The sequence below is a fragment of the Piliocolobus tephrosceles genome, chromosome 21 (assembly GCF_002776525.5).
Source record: "Piliocolobus tephrosceles isolate RC106 chromosome 21, ASM277652v3, whole genome shotgun sequence".
Taxonomy (NCBI): domain Eukaryota; kingdom Metazoa; phylum Chordata; class Mammalia; order Primates; family Cercopithecidae; genus Piliocolobus; species Piliocolobus tephrosceles.
Window position 1 is genome coordinate 32343561 of NC_045454.1, and position 15890 is coordinate 32359450.

Here is a 15890-nt window from a genome sequence, read left to right on the forward strand (position 1 = left end):
AAAAAAAAAAAAAAAAAAAAAAAACTAGAATGGCCCTTATTTCTTTGTTTTTTTTTTGAGATGGAGTCTCGCTCTGTTGCCCAGGGTGGAGAGCAGTGGCGCGATCTCGGTTCACTGCTAGCTCTGCCTCCCAGGTTCACGCCATTCTCCTGCCTCAGCCTCAGCCCGGCTAATTTTTTAGTATTTTTAGTAGAGATGGGGTTTCACTGTGTTAGCCAGGATGGTCTCGATTTCCTGACCTCGTGATCCACCCACCTTGGCCTCCCAAAACGCTGGGATTTAAGCATGAGCCACCATGTAGGTGAGTCTTTAATAACCTCCTTTTGCAGCCTCAATATCAGCCTTAGCTCTTAGTCACTGGGCTCAAGCTTTAATTTCCATGTTAGAGTTACTCACTTGGTCTTTGAAATTATGTGTTTGAAAAATCCAGCAAAATTACTCAAACACAGTGTTCATATAAGGGAAGGAAATTTTAAGGTACTTACATTTTGTACCTCAATAAGGAAAGCAAAAGTATCTATTCCTTTCAGACAACATATCTATTATTTTATTGTTTTCATTAAAAACCACACAGTAAACAATTAGTCATATGGGAACACTTCTAGGTAATACCAAGTTTCATCTCATAAAATTTAGCATGAAACTCAGAAATCAAGATAACAGGATTTGAATAGAGATAATCACTGTCACAAATTTATCCTGCAAAAAGAGGAAATGATGTTTTCACAAATCTATGTAACTCACCAATTATCTACCACATTATCTCATGGAAATGTATTCATTCTCTACAGCCAAAATAGAATAGAGATTTTCCCCATTCTTCTCCTTGGTAGCTAGCATTCTAAAAGCTAAGCCTTGGAATTCTGTTTGAATGCACCCAGCCATAAAAAAAAAAACACAACTGAGAAAATTTGTACAAAACTCACTCTGGGAAAGAAAAAGGTAAATGAGAATTTTTAACAAATGGAATATATAATTAGATAATTTTTTTAAAACCCACCTCTTTTATGCACTTTGTAAATATTTTCCTACCTGCCAGGCACAGTGGCTCATGCCTGTAATCCCAGCACTTGAGGAGGCTGAGGCAGGCAGATCATCTGAGGTCAGGAGTTCGAGACCAGCCTGGCCAACATGGTGAAACCCCGTCTCTACTAAAAAAATACAAAAAATTACTGGGTGTGGTGGTGTGTGCCTGTAATCTCAGCTACTTAGGAGGATGAGGTAGGAGAATTGCTTGAACCTGGGAGGTGGAGGTTGCAGTGAGCCAAGATCAAGCCACTGCACTCCAGCCTGGGCAGCAAGAGTGATATTCTGTTTAAAAAAAAAAAAATTTCCTACCTTTCAAGCCCTACTAATATAATACAATTTACAGCTAAAAAAGTGAGGTCAAAATAAGTAAACAAATATTTTCAAGGTGACAAACCCAGGGAGTGGCAGTGCTGATTAAAAAACAAATGTGTGTCTGACTCATATTTCAAGTCAGGCCACTCAATCACTTGAGAGATTCTTCCACCCACTCCTGCTCACTTATGTGCTCATGAACCACCCATTCAGGAGACACTGCAGTATTTCTCGGAGACTGCTCCAGAGGTATTTTACTTTGCAAACTCTTACACCATCTCACTAGAGTCAAGTTTTTTTTCTGTTTGTTTTGTTTTTTTCTGGTCTTTTGGGATATTATTTTATCTGTCACAAATTTTTCACTTTTTAACACTATTTTTCTTCCACTATATTTATTTCATTATCTTTCTGCCCCCTTAGACAATCCAGGGAATAGAAATTATTTCTGGGTTTTCCTCTCAGCTCCAGCATCTGATTGGCTGACCAGCAATGTGTCCCCAAGAAACGAAAGCTGGGTTCGGTGTAGACAATTTTAATGTCTTAAGAGGTTACCTTTTCAAAATAAGAGTACACCAGAAGATTCCTCTCAGCCGCAGGGCATCCACTTGCTCCCTTGAGAGGATACACTCCAGACCTCAGGTCTTCCTATGGAAGAAAATAAACCAGAAGCTGATATTCATTAGGCACTCTAGCTGACATAACCACAGTGGATATCTTGGTTTATGCCCAGACAGTACTGAAACCCACAACCAGAAAAAAATTAAAAGGTGGCTGAGGACACATCACCCCATAAAGTTTCCAAAGGAAAACCTTGACCCAAAAACATTCTGATAAGATCTCTGTGCCTAGAGAAGATACAAGGAGAAGAAGCACAGAGAGCTTTTACAGTACAGTGTCAGGGGATTATTCTTTGCTTTCGTCTCATGGGAAATATTTACAGATAACAAACCTTTTAAAAAGCATCATTTAATGCTTTGTCAAAAAACAATTAATTAAAATACTGTATAGAAAAGTACACTAAAAGACAAATAGGCGATAACGTGAATTAGGGAGGAAAAGCTGGCATTTGGGAACACCAGAAGGAACTGGAAATTTAGTATCTTACTGCAAGCCAGTGATGCTGGAGAAATGGGGAATGGCAGTTAGACTTAAGAATCTGCTTGGAGGCCGGGCGCGGTGGCTCAAGCCTGTAATCCCAGCACTTTGGGAGGCCGAGACGGGCGGATCACGAGGTCAGGAGATCGAGACCATCCTGGCTAACATGGTGAAACCTCGTCTCTACTAAAAATACAAAAACTAGCCGGGCGAGGTGGCAGGCGCCTGTAGTCCCAGCTACTCGGGAGGCTGAGGCAGGAGAATGGCGTAAAAATCCGGGAGGCGGAGCTTGCAGTGAGCCGCGACTCAAGCCCCGCCAACGAACCACAAACTACAAACCACAGCTGGGTGCTAAAAAAAAAAGAATCTGCTTGGGACACAGGTGAAAAATGCAACGGAAAATCAGCTCCCTATGGACTGTGAATATAATTAAAAGGCAGGCAATTAGACTGAGATGTCTCTAGTCTCTGGGTTCCTACTTAAAATAAAATCTAACTGAAGTGCATTTTTTAGTAAATTACTGCATTGAGAGAAACAAAATTCAGCCTTAACCAACTATAAACTGCCAATTAACCTCTGATTACATAATCAGGAAATTTTCACTTTTATTGTACAAATTAAGAAACTATGTAACTCTACCTAACCAATTACTGAATTTGGTTTTCTTCATCATGCTTTTTATAAAAGTCTTTTCAAGCCCCGCCCATGAACCACAAATTACAAACCACAGCTGGGTGCTTCACAATTTTTGAATCACTCTTTGATTATATTATTTAATGTTTTTGTAGTGACTCTCATATATTTTTAACAGAAGGCAAGAGGAACTGGGAACCCCACGGAACAAAGCTCTTCCCATTCATGAACCCGCACCCCAAGTCGGAATTGTACCCTAAAGACCCTCTCGTGGTCCCTGCACAATCTGGGAAAGACGCGGCGCTGCGGGGGCAGAGCTGCCCAGAGAGGGCTCCAGGCCAGGGCACAATCACTGCACAAGGAAGTGACAGGACGCCCGGGGTACCGACTCTCAGCGCAGCCGCCATCTTATGGATGGGACTGAGGCCGAGCTGGGCAAGGAGAACTCGGGGCGCAGACTGCGGAGCTGACTGCAGGAGGCCTGAGTCCCGCCACAGCCGCTTCCCACCGGTTACAACCAGCACTTCCCCTTCTCTCGGGATGTCCAACCCAGCACTCTCACCATTTCTAGGCTTTCAGGGGGTCCCGGTGTCTTAGCTGTGGGTCTCCCAATACCTGCAGGTCACAGGGTCACAGAGCCGGGCCTCTAGGAGCAGAGGACACAGAGCAATGAAGGTAAGACCTGGAGCTCAGGCTGCAGTGAGAGACAAAGGCCCCGCCACATCCCGGAAGCCGTCCTGTCCGCTCCAGCTGCGTGCCTGATTGGACGGTTCCCAGTCTAGCGTCGCTGATTGGATAACGTTTAAAACCCCACCCTCTCAGACCCTGAGTGACAGAAGATGCGATCAGATGCTGGGCTGAGTGAAGAAAGAGTGACAGACTAGGCTGCAGCCTTCTCAGGCAGGGCTTCCTCCCTGAGCCGAGCCAGGCCCACCCCAGATGGTATTTGCATTTAACCTTGTGTGTAAAGTCACATGCATTTATAAATGATATACTGTATGCCTATTCACAAATGAAAAGAATATAATAATTATTTTAAAATTTCGGATTTTATGACCTTTCCCGGCTTCTGGTCTTTGAGCAGGCAGGCTGAAATTTTAGAACGGTGGTAATTTTCTGAAATAAAATGTGAGCCACATGTAAATTTTAAATTCTCTAGTAACCAAACTTTTAAAAGAAAAAAGGAACAGGTTGAATTGATTGTAAGAATTTAATTAACCCAATATATGAAAAAATTTTCATTTTAATATGTAAGAAATGTGTGATTATCAATAAAGTATATAAATATTTGAAACGAAATCTTTGAAACTAACTCTGTGTTAGCACATCGCAGTTCAGACCAGGAACATTCCAGGCACCCAGGAGCCACACATGACCAAAGCTTCCACATTGAAGTGCAGCTCTGATGTCGGGGGATGAAGGGCCCCAGAAAACCTTTTCTGCCAGAGGTGAAGGCAGAGCCTCTCTCTACCAACATCTCCCTTCAGTTCTGAGGGTGGAAGAGATAGTGGCCATGGAAAGAGCAGAGGGCAGCAGAAATAAAATAACCACAAGGAGACCTGTTGCCCATTTTCTTTCAGAGATCAGACAGTGAACAAAGAATATTGGTGATAATAAAACTCTATGTCTTCAGATCTGTCCACACTCTTGATCTCAAATATTTAGATATGGAGAAAATAGATTAAAGGCAAAACTTATTTTGCGATTGGTCTTGGCCTTAATGGTCAGGCTGTAGTTATCTGTTTTCTCCTGTGGTGTGTGGGACTATGTGGGTATAAGCACCAATCACATGTATACATGTCTACCTGTATTTCTGCATTACTCAACATTCTCTTACAAGACATCCAACTTTAAATCAGGGGAAAAAATCAGTACCTATAGGGTGCCCACTGTTAGAAGGTAACTAATAATTAACCTGTCATTGAATCCTGGCATCCTATCTGCACTGGGTACATGTATTAGCCGTTTTAGCATAACACATCATCCAAAACTTATTAGTTCATAATTGAGATGTTCAGCCATTTAGGCTAGGCTGAGTGGGGTCGTTATTCCGGTCTCAGCTGAGCTCCTTGAGGTATGTATCATCAGCCGCTTGTTGACTAGCCAGCTGTGCTTCTGGGGGTGAGATTTCAGTTCTGGGACTGTCAACAGGGGCACCTTTCTTCTCCTCCCCATTGTATCTTATTTTCCAACTGGCTAACATGGCTTTATTCGTGGAGATGGCAGCATTCTGAAAGAAAAGCAGAAGGATTCAAGACCATTTGAGCCTGGGCCCCAAACTAGCCCACTGTCATGTTCGCAAGTTTCTACCACCCGGAGACAATAAGGCCAGCCAGATCCAGGGTTTGGAAAACAGATGCTGGATCTTGATGGAAACAGCTGTAAATGCAGCTGGCAATGGGCACGGACACAGAAGGCATGAAAAATTGCCACCATTTTGCAATCAGTATCATTCTACTTTTTTTCCATATGTGGTTCATAGAACTCTTCCACATCAAGCAACTTGTCCAAAGACCCATGGATACTAAGTGGCTGGGCTGAAACTCAGGATTAACTCTGTCTGACTCCAAAGCCCATGCACCTCCATAGATCACACTACTAAACTAGCTGCCCTGCCCTAGACCCTTGAAATCCTGGAGAGTGACACTTCTACAGAAGAAGCCACATTCCTTTCAGATTTGTGCTCAGTACTGTTTATCATTGGGAATAATCATCTCAAGAAATTGTAGAAGCACTAGCTGGCTCACACCTGTATTTTTAGCACTTTGGTAGGCTGAGACGGGAGAATTAGGTGAGCTCAGGAGTTCCAGTGCAGGCTGGGCAACATAATAAGATGCCATTTCCATGAAAAATAAAATAAAATAAAATTTAGCCAACCATGGTGGTGCATGCCTATAGTCCCAGCTACTTAGGTGGCAGAGGCAGGAGGATTGCTTGAGCCTGGAAGGTGAAGGCTGTAGTGAGTCATGATTGGTTACACCACTGCAATCAAGACTGGGTGATTGAGTGAGACCCGTCTCAGAAAAAGAAAAGTAATTGAAGAAGCATTTTGAAAAGATATAGAATAATGTAAGGAAATAGCTGAGGGATGAATTTAGGAAATCGAGAGACCCAACAACACATTATTTATATTTCATCATAGAAAAAAATTTGAAATATTTTGAAAGAAAAAAAATTTTTTTTTTTTTGAGACCAAGTCTTGCTCTGTTGCCCACGCTAGAGTGCAGTGGCCTGATCTCTGCTCACTGCAATGTCTGCCTCCCGGGTTCATTGATTCTCCTGCCTCAGGCTCCCAAATACCTGGGATTACAGGTGCACGCCACTACGCCCAGCTAATTTTTTTTTGTAATTTTGGTAGAGACGGGGTTTCACCATATTGGCCAGGCTTGTCTTGAACTCCTGACCTCGTGATCCACCCGCCTCAGCCTCCCAAAGTGCTGGGATTACAAGCGTAAGTCACCGCGCCCAGCCTAAAAGAAAAAAACTTTAGAGAAATTATATTTAACAGAGTTTATTTGAGCATAGAATAATTTGCAAATTGGGCAACCTGTGAATCCAGAGCAGGCTGAGAGAGACTCCAGCACAGCCACGTGATGAAAACAGATTTACGGACAGAAAAAAGCAAAGGGGCATACAGAAAATGGACGTGAGGTACAGAAACAGCCAGACTGACTGCAGCTTGGGATTTGCCTTATTTGAACATGGCTTGAACACTTGATGTTATTTTATTGGTAAAAACACAGTGATTGGTACAATAATAAGTTACAGTCTATTTATATATCCAGCTAGGTTTCAGTTTACTATGTACAAAAAAAAAAAAAAAACTATTGTGCAAAATTGAACAGGAAAGGGGGCAGCTTTAGGCTATAATTAATTTAACAATTTCTCGTTTTTGGTCATCTTGTCAATTTTGAGAGATAGACTAAAACCATATACATTGATATTACGCTGTCACCCTCAAAAATGTACTTATTTAGTCTCAAATCCCACTGTAAAATAGCAGAACTATGGATTTTGTAAAGTGGAAACAAGGATTTCTGGTAATTATTATTTTTTAAGGGTTACAGTAGAGGAGTCCTCCTTGTGTTGAAATCTGCTCTTTAAAATTAAAAAAAAAAAAAGACCTGCTTTAGGATCTACCTATTTTCTTAAATTTTCAGTTTGATTATGTCACATTTAGCACGAGTGACTGTATTTGGGTTTTATTCAGGCTGTCTGGGCCTAGTGCAGAAGCTCAGTCCAGAATGATGGTCTATAATTTTGTGTTAAAAATTCTCAGCCGGGTGCGGTGGCTCAAGCCTGTAATCCCAGCACTTCGGGAGGCCGAGACGGGCGGATCACGAGGTCAGGAGATCGAGACCATCCTGGCTAACACGGTGAAACCCCGTCTCTACTAAAAATACAAAAAACTAGCCGGGCGAGGTGGTGGGCGCCTGTGGTCCCAGCCACTCGGGAGGCTGAGGCAGGAGAATGGCGTGAACCCAGGAGGCAGAGGTTGCGGTGAGCTGAGATCCGGCCACTGCACTCTAGCCTGGGCGACAGAGCAAGACTCCGTCTCAAAAAAAAAAAAAAAAAAAAAATTCTCACATTTTGGTTAGGGGCCCATGCAGGTCACAGTGTGACCAAAACTCAGGGTCTAAGTGCATCTCCCAGTTTCCATTGTTTTCAGTTTTTGTTCTTATCAGAAAATTCATAGGTTATGTAGAGTATCTTGTAGAGCCAAAATGCTTTTTTTTTTTTTTTTTTGAGACAATTTTGCTCTTGTTGCCCAGGCTGGAGACTGGAGTGCAGTGGCATGATCTTGGCTCACTGCAACCTCCACCTCCAGGGTTCAAACAATTCTCCTCTCTCAGCCTCCTGTGTAGCTGGGATTATAGGTGCCACCATGCCTGGCTAATTTTTAGTAGAGATGGGGTTTCACCATGTTGGCCAGGCTTGTCTTGAACTCCTGACCTTGGGTTATCCACCTGCCTCGGCCTCCCAAAGTACTGGGATTACAGGTGTGAGCCACTGAGCTCGGCCTCAGAATGTTTTTTTTTTTTTTTTTTTTAAGCTCTTTAAAAAAATGGTGGCAACATGTCAAAGGGAGCCAGCCTGAAAGAACTCCCAATGGTTCAACCTGGAACAATAAAAGCATCCAAATGAATAATTAAATCACTGACCTATAAAATAAATCAAGTCAAATCAAATAAATACCTATGCATTCACACTGAAATAAAAATATTTAAATAAACAAAAACCCAAAAAAGGATATGGCAAATACTTTTTACAGAATTCCAAATACTAATCAACATAGATAAAATGCTAAAGAAATCATCACAAAACCACCACAGTTATTATTGTATCCAAGGCTAACTGAGGAGTGTAAAAATTGTAATTAACACTTAAAAAGGAAGCAGTGTATGGCCGGGCACGGTGGCTCACGCCTGTAATCCCAGCATTTTGGGAGACCGAGGCGGGTGTCTCTCAAAAAAAAAAAAAAAAAAAAGCAGTGTATTTGCATAGCACCAAAGGATCTGACTAAATTGTTCCCTTCATTTTTAAAGCAACCTATGGCTGTTAAAAGCAACAATTATGACTCTCTATTATTGGATTTATAATACATAGATGTAAAATTGTAATAACAGCACTAAAGCTCAAAGAAGAAAATAGAATTGTTCTGTCATGAGGTTTTTATATTTTACATTTATGAAAACCGTGTAGTACTGTGTCATGTTATATAGTATTATGTGTTATGTTAAAGATGTACATTGTCCTCTACACAGGACTACTAGAGGGGGATGAAAGGGAGGGGGGCAAGGGTTGAAAAACTACGTATTAGGTACTGTGCTCACTAGCTGGGTGCAATATTCTCATGTAACAAACTTTCAAATGTAACCTCTGTATTTATAATAAAAGTTGAAATTTTGAAAAGGACACGTATTGTAATCTCTTGAGTAACAACTAAAATAATGCAAAGATGTGACACTTACATGCTGATAAAGAATTAAATTAAGTATTTAAAAAATATGTGTAAAAGCATTCATGGAGGTTTTAATCAAAATAGCTCAAAGCAAGAAACAGCCCAAATGTCTATCAATGGGAAAATAAATTCACACATTCTAGAGCATCCACACAACAGAAAACTACTCAGAAATATAAAGCAGCAGGGTGGGCGTGGTGGCTCATGCCTGTAATCCCAGCTACTCACTCGGGAGGGTGAGGCAGGAGAATCACTTGAACCCAGGAGGCAGAGGTTACAGTGAGCCGAGATCGTGCCATTGCACTCCAGCCTGGACAACAAGAGTGAAACTCTGTTTCAAAAAAAAAAGTTTTCTCAAGTGAAAAGTCTGATGTTATAACAGTAACTAAAAGGATATTAAGAAATATGTTTTGCTCATGGAATATTTCTTTAAAAGTCTTCAATACTAAAGGTACTTATTTCACTATACAAGTTATAAAACTTTTAAACACGGTATTACAGATACAGTAGTTTTGTTTTGTTTTGTTTTTGAGACTGAGTCTCACTCAGTCACCCAGGCTGTAGTATAGTGGTGCCATCTTGACTCACTGCAACCCCCGCCTCTCAGATTCAAGCCATTCTCCTGCCTCAGCCTCCCTAGTAGCTGGGATTACAGGCGCCCGCCACCATGCCCGGTTAATTTTGGTATTTTTAGTAGAGACGACGTTTCACTGTGTTGGCCAGGCTGGTCTTGAACTCCTGACCTCAGGTGATCCACTTGCCTCAGCCTCCCAAAGTGCTGAGATTACAGGAGTGAGCCACTGCACTCAGCCCTGATAAAACAGTGTTAAGCAAAGCTATCTAAATGTACTGGATTGCTTTTGTAATTGAGATTGATGACAGTCAGATTCACTGAGAGCGAAAAAAATGTTTTGAGCCGGGCGCGGTGGCTCAAGCCTGTAATCCCAGCACTTTGGGAGGCTGTGATGGGCGGATCACAAGGTCAGGAGATCGAGACCATCCTGGCTAACACGGTGAAACCCCGTCTCTACTAAAAATACAAAAAACTAGCCGGGCGAGGTGGCGGGCGTCTGTAGTCCCAGCTACTCTGGAGGCTGAGGCAGGAGAATGGCGTAAACCCGGGAGGCGGAGCTTGTAGTGAGCTGAGATCCGGCCACTGCACTCCAGCCCGGGTGACAGAGCAAGACTCCGTCTCAAAAAAAAAAAAATGTTTTGACTACTATAAAATAGTCATTGGATGGTTTATGCACCTGATAATAGAACTTCGTGTATCTTCTGCTACTGAAGTCTAATATGATTAAATACAGCAAACTTCAGTGCATTATGGCAAAGTATATTTTCACCAGGTATAGAAGGCTTTTAATGGTCTACTGACTGAGGACAGTAAAACTCTTTATAATCTATAACCCAGAGATTGGGTCTGCTTGCCATCTACACTGCAGCAAGACTTCAGGACCTTGAACTTTGGGTTGATAATCTCATGACTCAGAAGGGCCTCTCCAAACATTTGAAATTGTATACCCACTGGAGATCTTAAGGTAAAGCTAACCAGTAAAGTTTCTTCTCAAAAATGGATGGCAACATTGATATAGATAGCTTTTTTTTTTTTTTTTTTTTTTGAGACAGAGCCTTGTTCTGTCATCCAGGCTGGAGCGCAGTGGCATGGTGGTGGCTCACTGCAACCTCCACCTCCCAGGTTCAAGCGATTCTTCTTCCTCAGCCTCCCGAGTAACTGGGACTACAGGCGCGTGCCACCATGCCTGGCTAGTTTTTGTATTTTTAGTAGAGTCAGGTTTTCACCATATTGGCCAGGCTGGTCTCGAACTCCTGACCTTGTGATTCACCTGCTTTGGCCTCCCAAAGTGCTGGAATTACAAGCGTGAGCCACCACACCTGGCCCAGATAGACTTTTTTTTTTTTTTTTAACAAGATCAAAAATCAAGACATCTCTGCTCTCATACACTCTTTGTGTTCACTGTTTTCTTCTTATGGCTCTACAAATGACTGAAATCAAAAAAGGTCTCTTGTGTGCACCCATGGCTCACACTTATACGTAGAAGATTTTGGCTGGGCGCAGTGGCTCACACCTGTAATCCCAGCACTTCGGAAGGCCAAAGGCGGGCAGATCAGCTGATGTCCTGTGCAGTCACTCCAGGAGTGCATAGGAGTGCAGTCACCACTCGAGAAAACCAATAACCACAGCCAGACAATTAGGGCCAAGGCCAAATAGCAAAATAAGTGCCTTTAATCTATTTTTTCCATATCTAAACTTTGGAGTTCAAGAGTGTGGACAGAACTGAAGACATAGAGTTTTTTTCTCCTGTGGCCCCATCATTCACTGCCTGATCTCTAAAAGAAAGGTGGACAACAGGTGGCCAGCAGTGGTTTACCTGTGGCTACTTTATTCCTGCTGCCCTCAGCTCTTTCTATGGCAACTATCCATTCCACCCTCGGAACTGAAGAGAGATATTGGTAGGGAGAGGCTCTTCCTTCATCTCTGGCCCTTCACACCACTGATAGCAGAGCTGCCATGTGTGGCTCCTGTCTGCCTGGAATGTGCCTGGTCTGAACTGCAATGTGCTAGAAAGGTAAAACATAGAGTTAGTTTCAAAAATTTAGTTACAAATATTTATATACTTCATTAATAATTACATATTCCTCACACATTAAAATGGTATTTTGGATATATTGGATTACATTGTTACAACCAATTCAGCCTGTTCTTTGTTTCTTTTTAAGTTTGGCTACTAGAAAATTCAAAATTCACATGTGGCTCGCATTCTATTTCAGATTACCTCCTTTTTAAAATCTCAGGCTGCCTACTCAAAGGACCATAAATCAGGAAGGTAAAAAAGCTGAAATTTTTTTAATTTGTATTTTTTCATTGAGACGGAGTCTCGCTTTGTCGCCCAGGCTGGAGTGCAGTGGCATGATCTCAGCTCACTGCAACATCTGCCTCCTGGGTATAAGTGATTCTCCTGGCTCAGCCTCCTGAGTGGCTAGGACTACAAGTGCATGTCACCACGCCTGGCTAATTTTTTTTTTTTTTTTCGAGGCAGAGTTTTGCTCTTGTTGCCCAGACTGCGGTGCAATGGCACAATCTCGGCTTACTGCAACCTCCACTCCTGGGGATTTAAGTGATTCTCCTGCCTCAGCCTCCTGAATACCTGGGATTACAGGCATGCGCCACCAAGCCCAGTTAATTTTGTATTTTTAGTAGAGATGGGGTTTCTCCATGTTGGTCAGACTGGTCTAAAACTCCCGACCTCAGGTGATTCACCCACCTTGGCCTCCCAAAGTTAATTTTTTTGTAGAGGCGGGGTTTCACCATGTTGATCAGGCTGATCTTGAACTCCTGACCTCATGATTCTCCTGCCTCAGACTCCCAAAGTGTTTGGATTACAAGCATGAGCCACAGCGCTTGGCCAAAAAAAGCTGAAATTTTAAAACATTTGTTATTATATTATTTTCATTTGTGTATAGCCATATATATATTTTTGAAATGGAGTCTTGCTCTGTCGCCCAGGCTGGAGTGCAGTGGCATGATTTTGGCTCACTGCAACCTCCGCCTCCCTGGTTCAGGCAATTCTCTACCTCAGCCTCCACAGTAGCAGAGATTACAGGTGCTGGCCACCACGCCAGGCTAATTTTTGTATTTTTAGTAGAGAAGGGGTTTCACCATGTTGGCCAGGCTGGTCTTGAACTCCTGACCCCGTGATCCACCCACCTCGACCTCCCAAAGTGCTGGGATTACAGGCATGAGCCACCGTGCCTGTCTGCCATATGATATATTATTTACAAATGCATATGACCTTATATGCAAGGTTGAATGCAAATATCCACTGGTGTGGGTCTGGCTCAGCTCAGGGAGGAAGCCCTGCCTGAGAGGGCTGCGGCCCATCATCTAATCATATCTTCTGTAACTCAGGGCCTGAGAGGGTGGGGTTTTAAACGTTATGCAGGCTGGGCACCATGGCTCGTGCTGTAGTCCCAGCTATTCAGGAAGCCGAGGGAGAAGAATTGCTTGAACCTGAGAGGCAGAGGTTGCAGTGAGCCGAGATTGTGCCACTGCACTCTAGCCTGAATGACAGAGTGAGAGACCATCTCAAAAATAAATAAATAAATAAAAAGTTATCCAATCAGTGACTCTGGGCTGGGAACTGTCCCATCGGGCAAGCAGCTGAAGTGAAACAGGGTGGCTTCCAGGCTTGGTGGGGCCTTTGTCTCTTGCTGCAGCTTGAGTTCCATGTTGTGTCTTCATTGCTCTGTGTCTTCTGCCCCTATAGGCTCAGCCTCTGTGGCCCTGTGACCTGCAGGTATTGGGAGATCCACAGCTAAGACACCGGGACCCCCTGGAAACCTAGAAATGATGAGAGTGCCAGGAAAGGGAAGAACTTTGTTCTGTGGGGTTCCCAGGTCCGTCCTACTTTTGCCTATTAAAACTTTATGGGAGTCACTGCAAAAATATTTAAGAATTTAATTAAAGAGTGGTTTTAGAATTGTAGAGCACTCAGCTATGGTTTGTAGTTTGTGGTCTATGGGAGAGACTTAAAGGAAAGTGTTTTGTGTCAGGCATCTGACCCGAAACTCAGCCATTATAACCCCTGTGACCTGCACATATATGTCCAGATGGCCTGCAGGAGCCAAGAAGTCTGGAGCAGCCAAAAAACCACAAAGAAAGTGAAACAGGCAGTTCCTGCCTTAACTGATTAACCAGCATTACAACATTCCAACATTGTGACTTTTCCCTGCCCCACCTTAACTGATTAATCAACTCTGTGACATTCTTCTCCTTGACAATGAGTCCCATGATCTCTCCACCATTCACATTGTGACCCTCTCCCCTGCTAACAATAGATAACCACCTTTAACTGTGACTTTCCACTGCCTACCCAAGCCCTATGAAGCTGCCCCTATCCTATCTCCCTTTGCTGACTCTCTTTTCGGACTCAGTCCACTTGCACCCAAGTGAATAAACAGCCTTGTTTCTCACACAAGGCCTGTTTGGTGGTCTTTTCACATGGATGCGCTTGACATTTGTTGCCGTGACTTGGATCGGGGGACCTCCCTCAGGAGATGAATCACCTGTCCTCCTGCCTTTTGCTCCATGAGAAAATCCACCTATGACCTTGGGACCTCAGACTGGCCCAAAAAACACTTTGCCAATTTTAAATCAGTACACGACCTCTTTTTATTCTCTTCTCCAACCTCTCTTGCTATCCCTCAACCTCTTTCTCCTTTCAGTTTTGGTGCCACCCTTCAATGTCTCCCTTCCCTTCATTTCCTTTCCCTTTCTGGTAGAGACAGAGGAGACACGTTTTATCCATGGACCCAACACTCCAGTGCTGGTCACAGACTTGGGAAGACAGTCTTTCCTTGATGTCTACAGTCTTTCCTGGTGTCTAATCACTGCGGAGATGCCTCCTGATTATTCACTCACATTCTAGAGGTGTTTGATCACCACGGGGATGCCTCCCTTGATCCTTCACCTTGGTGGCAAGTACCACCTCCCCTGGGTGGCAAGTACCACCCCTCTCTCTCTGTGTCTCTACCACCTCTCTTCTCTAAACTTACCTTTTTACTATGGGGAAATTTCCACCCTCCACTCCTCCTTCCCCCTTAACCTGTGTTCTAAAAGCCTTCAAACCTCTTCGACTCTCACCTGACCTAAAACCTAAGCATCTTATTTTCTTCTGCAACACCGCTTGGCCCCAATACAAACTTGATAATGGCTCTAAACAGCCAGAAAATGGCACATTCTATTTCCCCATCCTACAAGACCTAGATACGTTTTGTCAAAAAATGGGCCAATGGTCTGGGATGCCTGACATCCAGCCATTCTTTACACATTGGTCCCTCCCTAGTCTCTGCTCCTAATATGACTCATCCCAAATCTTTCTTCTTTCTCTCCTGTCTGTTTCTTCAGTCTCCATCCCAAGCTCTGAGTCCTTTAAATCCTCCTTTTCTATGGACCCATCTGAACTTTTCCCTCCTCCCCAGGCTGCTCCTCCCCATGCCAAACAATTCTTCCTTAGCCTTTATTCCCCCACCCTATAATCCTTCTATCACCTCCCCCTCTCACACCTGGTCTAGCTTACAGTTTCATTCTGTGACTAGCCCTCCCCCACCTGCCCAACAATTTCCTCTTTGAGAGATGAAGGAACTGAAGGGAGAGTCAAAGTTAATTATCCTTTTTTCTTTTTTTTTTTTTTTTTTGAGACGGAGTCTCGCTCTGTCGCCCAGGCTGGAGTGCAGTGGCCGGATCTCAGCTCACTGCAAGTTCTGCCTCCCGGGTTTACGCCATTCTCCTGCCTCAGCCTCCTGAGTAGCTGGGACTATCGGCGCCCGCCACCTCGCCCGGCTAGTTTTTTGTATTTTTTAGTAGAGACGGGGTTTCACCGTGTTAGCCAGGATGGTCTCGATCTCCTGACCTCGTGATCCGCCCGTCTCAGCCTCCCAAAGTGCTGGGATTACAGGCTTGAGCCACCGCGCCTGGCCAATTCTCCTTTTTTCTTTATCTGACCTCTCTCAAATCAGTTAGCATTTAGGCTCCTTTTCATGAAATACAAAAATCCAGCCCAGTTCAAGGCCCATTTGGTGGCCACCCTTAGACGCTTTACAGCCCCTAAACCCTGAAGAGCCAGAAGGTCGTCTTATTCTCCATATGCATTTTATAGCCCAGTCAGCTCCTGACATTAAAAAAAGCTTCAAAAATTGGAATCTGGCCCTCAAACCCCACAACAAGAATTAATCAACCTCACCTTCAAGATGTTCAACAATAGAGAAGAGACAGTCAAATGGCAACATCTTTCAGAGCTGCAACTGCTTGCCTCCACTGTAAGACAAACTCCAGCCATGC

The 15890-nt window shown here is 43.4% G+C and overlaps 2 protein-coding genes across 2 annotated transcripts in view; both read right to left on the reverse strand.

The window, feature by feature from the left end:
* Positions 1–3807, reverse strand: part of LOC111524830 (zinc finger protein 431-like) — a 24089-nt gene extending 20282 nt beyond the window's left edge. The window contains exons 1-2 of the mRNA XM_026448206.1: positions 3632–3807; positions 1894–1986 (exon numbers count right to left, since the gene is read on the reverse strand). Of these exons, the coding sequence (XP_026303991.1) occupies positions 1894–1986; positions 3632–3634 (96 nt within the window). The 5' untranslated portion in view covers positions 3635–3807. The remainder of the gene's footprint in view (positions 1–1893; positions 1987–3631) is intronic.
* Positions 1–15890, reverse strand: part of LOC111524843 (zinc finger protein 431-like) — a 127313-nt gene that overhangs the window by 38665 nt on the left and 72758 nt on the right.